At 46.1% G+C, this 16,368-nt stretch overlaps 1 protein-coding gene across 2 annotated transcripts in view; it reads right to left on the reverse strand.

The window, feature by feature from the left end:
• The window catches only part of TEX26 (testis expressed 26), a 199,239-nt gene extending 183,408 nt beyond the window's left edge, over nt 1-15,831 (reverse strand). Inside the window, exons 1-2 of one of the 2 annotated variants that reach the window (XM_069640082.1) lie at nt 15,488-15,831; nt 15,151-15,358 (exon numbers count right to left, since the gene is read on the reverse strand). In XM_069640082.1, coding sequence (XP_069496183.1) covers nt 15,151-15,358; nt 15,488-15,502 — 223 coding nt within the window. In that variant the 5' untranslated portion in view covers nt 15,503-15,831. The remainder of the gene's footprint in view (nt 1-15,150; nt 15,359-15,487) is intronic. The other variant, XM_069640083.1, reaches the window with a different exon arrangement.
• Between the last annotated feature and the right edge of the window lie 537 nt (nt 15,832-16,368).

Genomic DNA, 16,368 nt, shown 5'->3' on the forward strand with positions numbered 1-16,368 from the left:
GTGGAGAGATGGGTTCCATCCTTGAGTGGAGTGAGCAGACCCCTGCCCTGTCCTTCCAGAGGGTCCTGATGTGCAGCTCGTTTTCTGGAACTTTAAACAGAGGTGTTCTATGTAACTAGAATTGAACTCTTTGCAACCGGTGGGGGAATCTGCTTGCCTTGAATCCTTTCCCTTTATAGCAGGCAGCGGGGGGCACAACTGTGTAGATCATTAGCCTATTTAACTAAAACAAATATTAATTTATATATTAATTTTAATTTAATGAATTACCCTTTGGTAAAACACTACGAAGTGATTTCTGTTAAAATTCGAAATTAAAAAAGCTCATGTAAAGTAATTGGGCAATGCTATTTTGCCTGTTAAACCCGACTTCTTTTAGGAAGAGCAGTGTCTGTGTCCCTAAACGAAAGAAATCCCTAAACTGCCAACTTCCCCAACACAGGCCTTAAAGTGGAGGGGGGGTCTAAAGTCTAGTGGTTCCCGCTCAAAAGTGACATACTTGATGGCATGTATGAGTATGCCAGGTCGGACCTTACCACCATACAAACAGACACTTATAAATAGATGATAAAACAAGACAAGGTATGTGTAAGGAAACCCAAAGATACAATAACAGTCTTTCAAGGCTTTCTACTATATAACTATTAGGATACAAGTGTTAACTGAAATTCAATCGAAGAAAAGCAGAAACAAAGGAGTACTTCACTAAACACAAACCTGCCATACTAGGCAGGGAAGACAAGACAAACTGGACATCAAACACCATCCACCAAGTGAAGCTCAAATGGTGGCTGTACAAAACACAAGCCCCTTGAATGAAGCAATAGATAAAGAAAATGCAATCCTCTATCTCAAGGTCTACGATGTATATACGGTACGATCATCGCATGAAGATGCAATGTGATGCCATACCAGTCAAAAACAAGGCATGCCCTATTGCAGTGAGCACAAAACAAGCGCTTTAAGACCACCTTACAAAGTGAGTGAAGGCATCTTTTAACTAATAGAAGCAACAGAATGGCTCAGCCCAATGCTGTTGATGAAGAAAGCCAAGATCAATAGTTTAAGAGTGCACACCGATCTTTGCAGTATGAGCCAAGAACTCAACATGAAGAGTTATCCCATGGTAAGCATTACCAAACTGATTCTCATGCTGCAGGATGAAAACCTTTTCCAAACTAGACTTGAGTTATTCATATAACCAATTAGCACCAGGAGGCAGGAGGGGAGGGTGTGGTGGACTCACAGCCAATCAGGAGGCTCGGAACTGGGTCTTTACCTCATTGTAAAATCCCCGCTCTGAGCCTCCACAAAAGCGGGAGGCTGCCATCTTCCCCACTGGTAATTAAGGTAAGCGCCCCCTCGGCCCTGTGGTCCGTTTTCCCTCCTTCCCCGCACCCACAAACTCAATTTCCACATCCCCCACCCACGCTCCTCTGTCCCTCGCTGCACCAGGACAACTCAGTATTCCCGACGCATCTATGTCACGGCAATGGTCGCCATGGAAAAGGAGAAGGGACTATTTTCAGTTCCTTTCTACCCAAAAACGACTATTAGCATCCCGGGAATAGCAATAAACCCCTTCGGGCGGGGACTTTTACCAAAGTTGGTAATGCCAAGGCTAAGGAAAAACCCCGCCTGTCTGTGTTTATTGTTTAAGTGCGGTTGCACAAACAATCCAGGTATCTCAGGCATCATTACTCTGTAAGGCACGTTTCATTACACTCGAATGCCGTTTGGCCTGTCATCTACAGCATCAGTATTACAGAGAGTAATGGATCAGATCTTAAGAGGACCGTAAATGTACTGCATTTTCATCGTGACATAATCATGAGATGAACAAGACACATCATAGCATAAGGTGCTTTTCAAGTTGCAGGATGCGGGTATAAGAAAGCAAAATGCATCTTTGAATCTAAAATTGTAGAATAATGAGTTCATGTGGATGGAAGACCAAGGCAGTGAATTTGAAAATATCAAAAAGGTGCATCACCAATGCACTTGGATTGAAGTCATTCATTTCCACATGGAACACATATCACAACTGAAGCAAGTGCATATGTTTTGGGGGCCACCCTCACTCCAAAGAGAGGCACTGAAGATGGAGAGTAATTGCATTTGCATCGAAGATGTTGCCCTCAGTTGAGAGAAAATATTCAGTAATTGAAAAAGAAGTCTTAGCCTGCGCCTGAGCGGTCGGGTATTTAAAAAACATATGTGTGGGTGAACACAATCTTCATAATGAATGATCACAAACCTCTGACACGGATTAATTCAGGACTATATAGATTAATTCAGTCCACGAGGCACACAAATATCCACACCCATGATTGACTGAAAGAATACACATTCCAAATCTAGTATTTTGCGGGTTGGTAGAACTATCAGGAAGATTGACTATCTATACTATGACTTACAGAAGGCAGAAAAGACATTACTGGAGGACGAGGTCATTGCTGCGTCGATCAGAGACATCAGTGGTGCGGAAGGAAATGTAATATCTGAGTCAGAGTGAAAGGATGCTGTGGAGTGGGATGAATTCATGCTTCACATCAATCAATACGTGAAAGTAGGCCGGCCGGCCGGCCGGACGGACGAGGGAGCCCTCCCTGTGATGGCACCACATAACATCAAATTGCTCCTGCACTAACATAGAGCAGGAAACATTATTTTTAGAGGAGACAAAGCAATCTATCCACACAACCTTCGATCCACAGTAATTGGCAAAGCACACCAAGGCCACCTAGGCAGTACCCTGACAAATAAGCGAATTAGCAAATGCTACTGGGGGCCTCCAATGGAGCAAGACAAACAACAATCCTTAGTACAATGCAATATTTGTGCAGACAGCGACAAGAGACAGAGTACATGCGGAGCTACTGACCAGTCAGCAAGGAGGCGCTTGATAGAGCAAGAAAACAACTAGGTGTAGATTTCATAGGGCATTAAGAACGTACAAGCCAACAATTTATATGGACTACTAATAATCGACTATCTTTAGAAATGTACAGAACTACATTTTGTGTCAGACCTCATTATCAGCACGTTACTGAGGTAATGAAGCAAGTCTTCTACTACAAAAGAATACCACGATGAATGTTAGCGGACAACGGAGTGCAACTCACCTTTCATGAAAAGAAGATGTCTCTATGCAGGAACAACGATGAAACAAAGTAGCTCTGTATCACCCCCTCCCCTACCCCCAGGCCAGCGGTTTATTTGAGAGGGCTAATAGATGCATAAGGAGAAGCATACAGAATGGACCCCGTTAAGACGGTCCTATAAGTCGTAGCAGCGCATCGCCTTACTCCAAATTCAACAAGTGGAGTCTCTCTTTTCCAAGTGACGAGAGCTCCTCACATATACCCCTTTGTCAGGGAAGATGAATCCATAGACATCAGGACCATGTTGTGGTTAATCTCGAAAGCACCGACGAAACAGAAACAATGTCACGACAACAAGATGGTGGTCCAATCTCCTACACTTGAGACAGGAGATTTGGTAAAGATCAGGCAGAATCATAAACGCACGTACACGGGATCCAAATGCAGCCAACCACCGCGAGTAATCAAGGGAGGACCCAGCCACATAGTAACCGAACCTAAGATGGCAAAACCTGGAATGCTGAGCGAGTGGCACTGAATGACACAAAGTGTTCATCGTAACAGCATCGGTGCCAGAGATCAAAGCAGGAATAACAGCGTGTTTGTTGAAGAAGAAGTACACTTGAGGTCCTACAAAGAAATCTCTAGGGGTTCACAAAATCCCTTTTGGCCATCAAGTGCACGTCCCTAATCACCACCTGTCAAGAGTTCATATAACAGTATACACTTAACTGACTACATATTGTTAGACTGTTGCAAGAAGTTCATAGTATTCAAATACCCAGATCCGCGGCGCTACCCAAGCAACCTGATGAGCACTATAACTCCATTCATCCTGGAGCGTATGGGATGGTGAGGGTGCAACAATAAGCAGCATTGGGACCAATATGCTGAGGCCCCCTTTGTGTTTTCCCAACATCTAAGACAGCCATAAAGGTATGGGAGATAGCCACCAGGGTCCATGTTACAGACTGCATGAGTACGCCGCCAAGAGATGCAATACACGGTGCTGGCAATAAGCCTGCTAACAGGGTTATGCTATTTCAGTAGGTTTCTAAATGAAGTTCAAATTCGGAATCATCAAAGTGAACTAGAAGGGCCAGTCAGGTGTTTAAGAAAGTACACTTTACTAATGTGGTCACGACTTCTGAAATCCAAAAGTAGCCCTGGTGTCGCATACGATACACCATGCGGTGACAGGGAGGAACCTGCGATTTAGGAGGAACTTGGGAATGTGGGGTAGGCATAGTGTTTCCATCACCAACGAAATGTAAGGATGGACAGGTTGTGCAGCCTTATCAGGCTCTTCCAATTTGGCTCTCAAATAAAGACTAGGTTAACGCATTAGCCATAACTGAACTGCCATTAACAGCAGCCTCAGCCCATTTTTCACCAGTTTCTTTGGTATTGCTAATAGGAAAGCAGTCCCAGATGAATTAAGCTGGCCTACACCCTCTCATCTGCCCAATGTGCACTCATAGGACCTCATTTTGCTCCTAGGTGTAATTTGACGTTGTGGAGCCATTACGTTTGTACTGCAACGTAAATGGCTCCCCGCCGCCAAATGTCCATCATTTGCACGGCAGAGTGCAAAAGTGCTGGGCAAAAAGCGGCATACATGTGTGAATAGCCTTTTACCCTGCACTTTTGCACTACTCTGTACAAAATGAGTAAACGCTTCCTGGCATGCTCGCACAGCATTTACTTTGAATTGCAAGCGGCGCTCACAATTACAATGAAACGCTGTCCGACACGCTTGCATGTCAGGCAGCATTTAATTTCCATTGCTCCAACATGCTCCAGTATTTGCGCCGGCATGAAAATCCATGCCAGCGCAAATGCTGGAGCATTTGTATGGCAGAGAGGAAGCGGGTAGTGGAAATGCAAGTTGCGTTCCGCCCCTCCTCTCCGCCATACACATAATTGAAAATATAGCGTGGTGTGAATCGAATGTGTTAAAGCCTTACTCAAGGCCTGTACGCTTTCCATTCACGAGACGCTACAATAGAAAATGAGCTCCAGACTGTCTAATTTGTTTTCTGTAGAAAATGCATGTTATAAGAAGTCGATCATTCTATAGTTTGGAAATTAGACGGTACATGTGGTGGGGTGGGACAGAACGCCTCATGTGAAATAGAAGTATGAGGAACGGCATAAAGTAAACCTATCTGAAGCAGTGGACATGATGACCAATCTGGGTTATTGCAAAATGTACAAGAGATAGACAACTATAATGGAGGTCACTGTTATTTGGTAGCTTGCCTAACTAGCAAAAATGACAATAACAGAGAGGATTTGTCGAAACAGGGCACAATTATGATGCTTCACAATTGCAGTTTAGATAGTTATTCCTGCTCAATCATACAAGTATCTGTTTCCCATGTCATGAATCCAGTTGAATTTAGGATCATCGCTTCAATAGTGGATGAAGTATTAAACAGAAGGTTGTCTGGGGCCAGGGACCTCTTTACATCCAGCGTTCCCTCCCTAAATACCTCACGGCCAGAGTCCTTCGATCCTCTGGATGCAACTCTCTTCGGGTCAAACGTTTCTCCAAACAGAGAGTGGGAGGTAGATCCCTTTCCTCGGCTGGCTCCTCCCTCTGGAATGGCCTCCCTCACCACCCTCTGACTTGAGCCGGATCTTCTTAACTTCCAGAAACTAAACACTTTACTTTTCTCCTCTTCCTTCCCTCTCCACCTACCATGCTAACTCTCCCTCTGCAGCTGCAACTGGGGCCTGGTCCCTTCAGAGACTTACAGGGGCCAGTCCACCACCTACCAGTCCCCCAAGCATCCTTGTCCTGCACTTGCCCTCGGGCTCCCTTTCCTAGACTAGCCCAACTTGGTCCTCCCTGTCCTCCGTACTCATACTCCCTTTCACCCTTTTCCCCTGGCACTTGCCACCTTGGCTCGCCCAGCACTTGCCCGCCCCCTTCCTTGGGAGAACCCCCCTGCTGCACTTCTCCCTCTACCCCATCCCTTGCACTTACCACCTTGTCAAGCACTTGCACAATAGGATTGCCACAAGGCCAATATAACCGTTTTCTGTTGTTCTACTTTGTCATTGCCATGTTATTGATATTGATTTGTATCGCGCTCATACACATGTGTTTCAGAGCGCGACAAGGTAAGGGAGGGGAACAGGGAGAACAAAAACAACGATCTTACTAGGCCCAGTGACATTGAGAACGTGCAAGTGCAGGGGAGAGGGAAGGGGGAAAGTGCAGGGAGGAGGAGTGGAAAGTGCTGAGCATATGAATGAAAAACAAAAACAAATGGTAGTGTAGCCAACAAGTGGCAAGTGCTAGGTAAAAGGTACAGACTGGGGGTGCCTGATAAGTGCAAGAAGAGAAGGGGACTGTAGATACAGACCCAAAGTGCAAGGGTTGCCAGGTGGCAGTCTGGGTGCGTGCCAGGGTGGGCACGTAGCTGGGCCCAAAATCAGAGGGTAACCAGGTGCACGGTGTCTAAGCAGAACAGATCAACAGGGGAGAGGAGGAGAGAAGGCAGAAGCAAAGAGGAAGGTCTTGGGGTGCTTCCGGAACCAGAGATGGTTCTCCTCAAGTTGCAGAGTGGCAGGGATGCTGTTCCAGAGGGAGGACCCAGCCGAAGACAGAGATCTACCCCCAGCACCTTTCTTTGAGAAACGACTGACCCTGAGGGAGTTGGAGGCGGAGGAGCGAAGGTCTCGAGAGGGAAGGTATTTGTGGAGGGAGAGTTGAAGATATTTAGGACTCAGGCCCCAGAAAGCCTTATGGACAGTGCAGAGGGTCTTGAATTTAATCCTTGCAGCCACTGGGAGCCAATGAAGAGATTTCAGGGCTGGAGAGATACGATCCCAGGGCTTGAGGCCGAGGACAAGTCCTGTTCTGGATGAGTTGCAAAGGGCGGAGAGTAGAAGCAGGTAGATTTAGAAAGAGGCTGTTGCAGTAATCCAGCCTGTAGAGAACCATGGCTTGAGATACAGTGAGCTTCTGGGGGAAGGGGAGGAAAGGAAGTATACCTCTGAGGAGGAACAGTTGGAAGTTTGACTTTTTAGAGACATCAGAGATGTGGGCAGAAAAGGAAAGTGTGGAGTTGAAGATGACCCTGAGGTTCTTAGCCTCGCAGGTGGAGGAAGGAGGAGGGCCAAGGGAAGCAGGCCAGAGAGTGAGAAGAAAGGAGGGTGCAGGTGTGCCAATGAGGAGGATCTCAGTCTTACTGGCATTAAGGCAGAGATTGTTGTTCCCAGCCAGACTGGGCTTCTCGCCGGTGCACAGCTAACAAACACTGAATCGAGGACTGGAGAACTGAAGATCGTCTCTTTGCGGCGTACAGTAACTAAAGAACTGCTGTCAGCCTGATCTGAAATGTCACCATGGCTGGAGCTGCCCTAGAATGTAGGACTTTGATTGTGCAGACGTTCATGAATTCCTTAATGGACAGCTTGTGAGAATCCAAGATCATGTGTGACATCAGGCATGGCCACGAGAGCTCAACCAGAGATCTGTATATTTGCTGAGCTGACCAAAGGAAGTCATAATAGTTAAAAATGGGGCTAAGTAGCATTGATGCATTGGCTTGTGCAAGAACATTCAGTTAATGAATGTGCTTGTATTTGTTGAGTCAAATTAGTGACGTTATGTCATCTGACCACCACTGGTGTTTCATTTAAAAATCATTGTTTGCTGATATGTTAATCCAGTTGAAACCAAAACATGCATTGATGTGTTAAATGAATGCCCAGTACTGGAAACCATGTGCCCTGGTGATATGGAGTCTGCTATGCAGTCTATGCTATTCATTGAGAGAAAAAATGTGTTTTGAGCCAGTAGGAAAAAAAAGCAATATTGTTGCCTATTAGGTTTGGTGCTGCTCTTCATGTTTTAGACGAAGGGGCCAGGAGGTGAGAACATGGAGCGTAAAGGTTTAGAGCACAGGAAGGTTTGAAGTCTGAGGGGATTGTGTTTAAAGGGATAAATACTATTGTTTGGTGTTGTATGTCTCCAAGGTAGTGCGTGTATATCTAGGAGAGAGAGAGGGGTTAACTTTGAAAAACTTTTTTTTTTAATTGTGCACATGGCTAACACCTCTGGCCTTTTGCACTAGAAAATATGTAAACATTCAATATAAAAAATGGATAAAATAACCATCTCAACAAATATACATTCACATATACACAGCATACAAAGCATATATAATACAATACATCACGAATAACATGTCTCACAAGCGTAGAGGGATAGTCTTCCAATTCCCATTTTATACTAAAATTGTTTTGCTAGATCTGTTCCCAGACATTTTGTTTTTGTCGTTTCCTGCCATAATAACCAATGATTCAGCAGAGCAAATTGTGGCCCACAATTGGTCAGAACGAAGCCAAGGGTAAGTTGAGCAGAGGTTTTGGTATCCTTCCAAGGAAAATTCATTAAAACAAGAGCCGTCAGTGAAAATATGTCTAGCAGACTCAATAGTCCTGGCACAGAACTGGCATCATCTTTGATCATGAGGAACTTCAGCCCATGGCCAATGTACTCATAGACGGGTAACAAATGAACGCGCAAATATAAAATAAACCTCCTCAGAGATACACTGCACATCAGAGATACAATGCACATCTTCACTAAACACTGCGTGGCTGAGCGAGTCAAAATCCTTGCATGGCATAGAGAATATACCTCTTCTTTGCTGATAGAATATTAATAGAGTGCGAGCGATCCCAGTCCAAAGATTTGGGTTTTAGTTTAAATAGTTTAAAGAAAAAATTACCAGTGTCTGACATATCACTAGACTTCTTTCTTTTCTGATCGCCCCTCCCAGGTTCAACTTGGGTCCTTCCTCTCCTCTATCTCTATCTCTACCTGTGGTGTTCCCCAGGGGTCTAACCTCTCTCCCTGGCTGTTCAACCAATACCTGGCACTGCACTCTGCCCAAACTTCCAGTGCTATGCGGATGACACTCATCACATTTTCAGGCTACACTCAGCCCCCTCTTCTCCCTCTTTCATCTCTGACTGTCTGTCTGCTATCCAGGAGTGGTGTGCCGCCAATGATCTCTTCCTTAATGCCAACAAGACCGAGATTCTCCTCACTGGCACACCCGCTCGCTCCTTTCCTGTCACTCTCTGGCCGGCCTCTCTTGGCCCTCTTCCTGCTCCCACCTGTGAGGCTAAAAACCTCAGGGTCATCTTCGACTCCACAGTCTCCTTCTCTCCTCACATCTCTGACGTCTCTAAGAAGTCACACTACCAGCTGCACCTCCTCAGAGGAATTCTTCCTTTCCTCTCCTTCCCCCAGAAGCTCACTATCTCCAGCTCTCTGGTTCTCTCTAGGCTGGATTATTGCAACAGACTCTTTCTAAATCTGCCTGCTTCTACTCTCCGCCCTCTGCAACTCATCCAGAACAGGACTGCGAGACTTGTCCTTGGCCTCAAACCCAGGGATCGTATCTCTCCAGGACTGAAAAATCTGCACTGGCTCCCAGTGGCTGCGAGGATTAAGTTCAAATCCCTCTGCACTGTACATAAAGCCTTCTAGGGCCTGGGACCTCAATACCTTCAACTCTCTCTTCCCAAATATCTTCCATCTCGAGCTCTTCGCTCATGCGCCTCCAACTCCCTCAGGGTCAGTCGCTTCTCCAAACAATGAGTTGGTGGTAGATCTCTTTCCTCGACTAGGGCCTCCCTCTGGAACAGCCTCCCTGAAACTTGAGGAGAATCATCTCCGGTTCTGGAAGCACCTCAAAACCTTTCTCTTTGCTTCTGCTTTCTCTCCTACTCTGCCCTACTGACTTCCTGGCTGATACTGAAACTGCACTGGTTGCCTGGCCACCCTCTGATATCAGGCCCAGGTCCCCTCCCCCGCCAGTCGCACTCCTGCACTGCCTTCCTGGCAGCCCCCGCACTTGGGAACTGTTTTCTGTACCCCTACAGTCCCACTACCAGCACTTGACACCTGATGTCTGCACTTACCCTTGCACTTGCCACCTGATGGCCATACTTTTACTTATTGTTATTTATTTTATTATCCCGTGTACTGCACTGTCCCCTCTCCCACCCACACTTTCCTCCTTCCCCCTCCCATGCACTTGCGTGATCTGAATGATATCTGGACTAGTAGGATTGTTGTCTGTCTTCCCTCTGTCATATCATATCATATCATTGTAGACCAATAGCGGTCAGATGTGATTGGACTGTGCTAACCAGTCCCAAATACAACACATTTTTATACTTGAAACAGGGATGCTCAGCAAACACAGCTAGTAAGAGACAAGAATTTTTGCCCGGAGTTAGCAACATGCAATCCTCCACAAGGTCGATAATGATGGCCACCCAACTCCAGACTGAGGGCCTCAACAGGGACTGTGGTAGGAAGTCCAAGTGAGGAACGCAGTAATTTACCTTCAATGTAACTAAGCCCGTTTGTATGCTTCGCAAGGAGCGTCTCAAGGCCATACAAAATACTGGGAATCACAGCCTTTGTGTATACTTCAAGGAAACCCTTGATGGATCCACCTGCCACTCTGCCCATAAAGCTTCTAGGCACCTGCCACTTTCGAGTCGCTTTAAGAGATAAGCTTTCTTTGTAATATTGTGCAGAGGGAACACTCATAAAGGGTAGTCCCAAGTACATGTAGCAGTCAACTATTGGTAATTTAGTCACCCCCCATATGCCAGCAGAATGAGGAAGCTTGATGTCTTTTCCCATTAGTCATCATTATCTTTGTTTTACTCATGAGCTTATTTTCATCAGCATATTGAAAGAGAGTGCTGTAATCCCAGAGGGGTCTGGTCCAGCAGCACGGTGTAATCCGCATATGATAACCATGAGATTCTCTTCTCACCTATTTTTGGCAGATAACGGTGGCATTTGCTCAAAGTATTGTCCATGTCAGCCACTTAAAGATTAAACAAAAGAAGGGCGAGCACGCACGCACCCCTGCTTGAGGCCTTTGTTGGTATCAATGGGAGCAGTGATTGATACATCTTGAGAGAGTCTACAAAAACTTGTTTATCCCAGAGTGGGGGGCGAGATACACAATCACATGCTGCTGAATAGTCAATGAAACGTATGTATAGGCCACAATCAAAAGCTTGATGACTGTCAGCTGCCATAAGTTGTATGTACAAAAGACAGAAAGCAAGCATTAACAAAGCCAACAGCTTTGGCTAATGTATGGTGAAATGCTACAATTGCATGTCCAAGCTACTATAATTTTCCAGATGTGGCATGTTCTCATATTCCCGCCAAATTACAGGTATTGCAGGCACTCGCATCATGCCAGATACACACACAAATTGCCATATTTTGCTATCAGACAACAGCAACTTGCACAATTGACTAGGGGGCTCATTTTGGATGGGCACATAACATTAATGAAAGAAGTAAAAGCCTTCTATTAATGTCACAGCTTCTTTTCAGTTATTTGTAAGGTGGAGATGAGCGGCGGAATGCAATTTGTGTTTCCGCCACTTGCTTCCTCACTGCCATACAAATGCCTCAGCATTTGCACAGACATGGATTTTAATGCAGGCGCAAATGCTGGAGATCCCTATGTGGTTGGCCTGCTTTATGCTGAAGCATAAAGCAGGCACAGCCATTGGGATCCGTTGTACACGCGCCACTGCCCGCTTGCATAGCAGGCAGCATTTACAATTACAATTAAACGCTGTCTGACATGCTCTGTAAGACATGTGAGCATGTCGTACATCGTTTAATCGCAATTGTGACCAAATGCTGCCCAAATGGAGTGAGAGGGCTCCTTCGGTTGCTTGGGTAGCACCTCTAGGAGCTGGGTATTTACATACTACAAGCAGGCAGCGTTTATTCACTTTGCACAGTGGAGTGCAAAAGTGCAGGACAAAAGGGGGCATACACATGTGTAAGTCACCTTTTGCCCTACACATTTGCACTCTGCTGTGCAGGGACCTGTGCACGCCAAAGTGCATATGTACAGGTCCACACTGCCAAATTTACAGGGAACTCCAAAATGAGCCCCTTGGTATTTCAAAAAATTGGCTTAATACTTGAATTAATAATAATAATTTGGTTATTTACAAAGAACTTCATGTACACGAACCCCCTACTAAGCACTATAATATTCTGTGCTATTATTACTTACTCATGGTGCATGATTTATCGACCTCGGGCAGATAAAGGGCCTAGTCGGCTATCATCCCATTCCTGAAAAAAAGCATATTGCATGGGACCTTTCCATCGGTGGTGCCACAATTTGCCAGATGTTAGCATTATATGCCCAGGTACTTGAACCACTAGAGAGCGATTCTCATCATATGCCTAGTAGTAGTCTCTACTATCAAATAATAAAGAGAACAGTCTTAGTCAGTCTATGTTAAATTAAAATGGCCTGTACTAACAAAACCTAATGCCTGCCCTATCTCTTCTACAAAGAGTGTATAAAGGGGAATGTGTATGCAAAGGAAAGTCAGTGTTATAACATAAAGGATCAAGGAGGCTGAGTTAGCTCTCCTCCCCACGTTGGAGAGCACAGAGTAAGGTAGCCCCCGTAAACAAGATGACACACTCTGGCTCAGGTTATCAAAAAAAGGCTGCTCAAAAATATGGGTCCAGGCCCTGCTTGGCCTTCCATGTTAAAATCACTTATTCCAGCTTTCCAAAAGTTCTTTCACTATTCAACAAAAGTTCACGTAGGTCTCCCTCCGTCGGGCTTGGCCCTTTCAACTAAAAGTACCTGATTCAACGTAGATCTCCCTCAGTTGGGCTCAGACCCCGTAATCACAGCACTTGCAGGGGTTCCCTTCCTCAAGCTTCATTCACATTCTCTAGGGGTTCCCTTCCTCTAACTTATTTCATGTTTCCTGTCTTCCTCAGTCGGCCCGGGACCTTTCATTGATGTTGAAGACTTTCGAATGTGCAAGGCTTTTATCACAGACCTTCACAGGACCACTTTGACTTTTACTTCAGCTCTCACTTATGTTATTTGCCCCAGTGTCTCTTGGTATTTGTAGTTCTATACCACAATCAGAAAAGTTTAAAGAAATCTTCCTCTTAAAACAATCACCTTTTAACTTCCCCTTTTGTCGGTGTTAATCTTGACCATTGCGCATTTCAGAGTTCTTTCACTTTGTCACTTTATAACAAGACAGCAAACATTTTGGCTGAGACTTTCGAGTGGGCTACTTCCTTTCGCCGAACCACTGCGCTCCTCTGTATCACTAGCTTCACAATTCTCGATAATTTAAAAGTTCACTACTGATTTGCTTTCTTTCGCTTCTCTACAGTGTGCGCGAAACCTTCAGTTGTGAGATACACTGTTGCATCTTCAATCTTTCCTCGACACAAACCGGCCTTTCATGTCTTTCACTAACTCACTGGTTGTGTGCATTCCTTTCTTGTCTCTGCAGCTTTGATTCATGCGTCAAGGTTTGATACCAAAGGCTTGGCCTTGCCTCCCCAACTCTGTCGTTCACCTGGGAGGGTCGCTGGTTGGTGTCCTTGAAACACAATGCATGTTTCTTCTTGTCTGGGAATTGGCTTTATCTGTGTATCCTTCACAGTTTCCCGAAGGGAACAACCTCCTGCAGGGAACTTCAGGGTTTCTCTACCCTTCGCTCTAGTCTCTCAATCGGTCGCTCTGCTCTAGTGGGTTTGCCTTCGCCCCGGAATATCTGCTACTTTTGGTGTTCCGCCTTGCTCAGAGTGTGTCTCTATGTTCCGCTTTTTATTTGTGTGGGGGGAGCTAATGGGTATGAGATGTATATGATTAAGGTCAAGTGCGTGACTTGGCCTGATCTGATTAACAGGACATGTCCAATGAGATATGTATGTGTTAGTCTCTTTACTCTCAGTCACCAGTGTCTGTGTAGAAAGGGGGGGTTGGGATGTTGGAGAATCCTACAAAATAGGAGGGGGTATGGCACATGAAAGAGGGGCATACCACGTCACACAATTGGCTGCCTCACTCCCAGAAGATCCCTCCCGCACTGGTCCACTCACAGGGTCTGGATCCAAAGGCGATGGCCATGGCCTGGCCACCTGAGAGAGAAATCCCTAGGGACTGGTAAGTGAGAGGCCATTGTCTAGATGTTGGCTTTCTTGATGCTCTCACCATATATTAGGTTTTGCTATTAAACGTTCAAGAACTCACATTTGGCAGATCCTGTTAGAATCATACAACTAGTTATTAATTTGAAAAAATACATAAGTGCCAGAGCCCAAATATTTTCTAGCACTCCTGAAACACTGCGGGTGGACAGTTCCCCACCACTGCTGCCACCACCTATAGCTGCTCCCTACAGAGTCGACATATTTGGGGTTAAACTGCAGCTCACACCTGCTCTTTGTGGTGGATGGATGCACTGATTATCACCACTTCATAATTAAAGTAAGTCTCAGACAATAAGTGCTAGGGCTCCAAAAATAAGTGCCAGGGCTGAGCTTTGGCAAACCCCCCTACAAATGAAGCACAGCGTACAGCAACCTGACTGCTTGCCCTGATAGCCTACCAACTTCGCTTGTCTTCCATTATAACTCTTCGAAGTAGCTCCAAGGGACTCTTTGGTGCCAACCACGTCACCAAGCCTTACTTAAACTACCTTGGAACTGCCCTCTTTTCCCCCACCACCTAACTCATTCCCTTTCTTCCACATCCTTCTTCGGTCCTTTCCCGGACAGTTTAGAATGGAGCGGTGTGTTCACTAACTGAAGACAGCTATTGGTTCGTACTCCATTTTCGATTCAGATCAAAATAATCCGGGAGTGTACCTTTCATTTATACATTAACATAAACATGGTACAATGATTCCTGGTTTTACTATTGTTGATTACAATTTTGTCCACGCATTAGTTGTAAGTACATGCCAATCAAACATTATTTAAATTGCAATGCTGTAATGATGTTGCAGATGGGGTGCAGTGCAGGGTGCAAGTTATGGGAGCAATTTGGGGGAATCATAGTGTTTCGCCCTGGGCATAACACTGCCTGCAAACTGCCCTAACCAGAGATTGGATATGTAAAGTGGTATTTCAGATATATTAAAGGTGGCGTCGGAAATGTGCCCTGAATGGGCAAGTTGAATGTCTTACCTGGGGCCGCCATGGCGGTGTGTGGCCGCTGGGGGCGCTTATGCTTCGGCCGCTGTTCCCCGCTTACACAGGGCTGGCCGGCCTGCGAGGAGAGGAAGAGGGAGACTGCCAAGCGGTCACACTTCTCCCTCTCGGCCTCACTGGTGCATCGCTCCCTGAGGTACTTTAGCTGCTCCAGGAACTGTGGCTTCAGGATATCGCCATTAAGCTGCGAAGTTAAAAGAAACACGAGTGAAAAAAAACGTGTTTGTGGAAAAACGTGCCATGCTCGCACAATAAACCCTCGTCACAGTGGCAAGGGAAGGTTGTTTTATTACGAAAGCCGCAGAAGGAATACCTGCGTGGACAACATGACGGCGGCGATTCTTGCAAACTAGCCGTTCTCAGCCCTGTGTCCCGGGTAGACTGGACAAGTATTTGGGGAATGGGGAGCCTGGCGCTGCAGCAGGACGCAACACGGTTGCCAGGCGGCGGCCTGTGGAGAGACAACATAAAGAGCAGCCACAGCGGCTGCATGAAAAGGGGGAAGGCGAGGCCTCGGACAATGAATGACACGTCTAGTCTGTCAAACGCACCCCGTTCCCAGTAAAGCCGGTTCCTCTAGGGAACAGTGGGCGAGTTTTTCAGTTTAGGGAATCAGCTATTTTTCGCCCTGTGATTCCGAGGCAGGCTTTCTGTGCTTTAAATAATATGAAAAAACATGGCGCATGGGTACAGAAAGCGTCATAAATGGGACACTGCCTACGGCGGACATACCTGCTATCCCGTTACTCTTAATAATATTTGTTGGCCAAACCTCACACCCTGTTCAGAGTTTGAACCCCTTGCTCAAACATTGTTATGCAGTCTCTAGGTAGCCTGGAGCTTCACCAAGAAATACACGGAGACTGTCTGTAGCTGAAACTAGTGGGGAAGATCGCAGTGGCAGGCCGTGTGAGTTCCTTGAGGTGGTGATTTAGGGCTCTGGTGACTTAATTTTGATAAGGATGGAGGCGCAGGAATCTCGGATGTCCATGATGTCAGGTTGCTCACATCGTTGTGTGGGCGGGCCTCCGTTGGGGCCTGTTGGGGGGCGGTCCTGAGCCCCCACAGCGTGCCCGCAAGCCCCCACCCGAAAGGACACACACTGACACAGCCTTTCGGTTCGGGCTTCCCGGTCGCTCTGTTCGCGGACGGGAACGCCCCTTTATTTATATTCAAGGCGGCGGCGTGCAACGT

The sequence above is a fragment of the Ambystoma mexicanum genome, chromosome 7q (assembly GCF_040938575.1).
Source record: "Ambystoma mexicanum isolate Mex_15411 chromosome 7q, UKY_AmexF1_1, whole genome shotgun sequence".
Taxonomy (NCBI): domain Eukaryota; kingdom Metazoa; phylum Chordata; class Amphibia; order Caudata; family Ambystomatidae; genus Ambystoma; species Ambystoma mexicanum.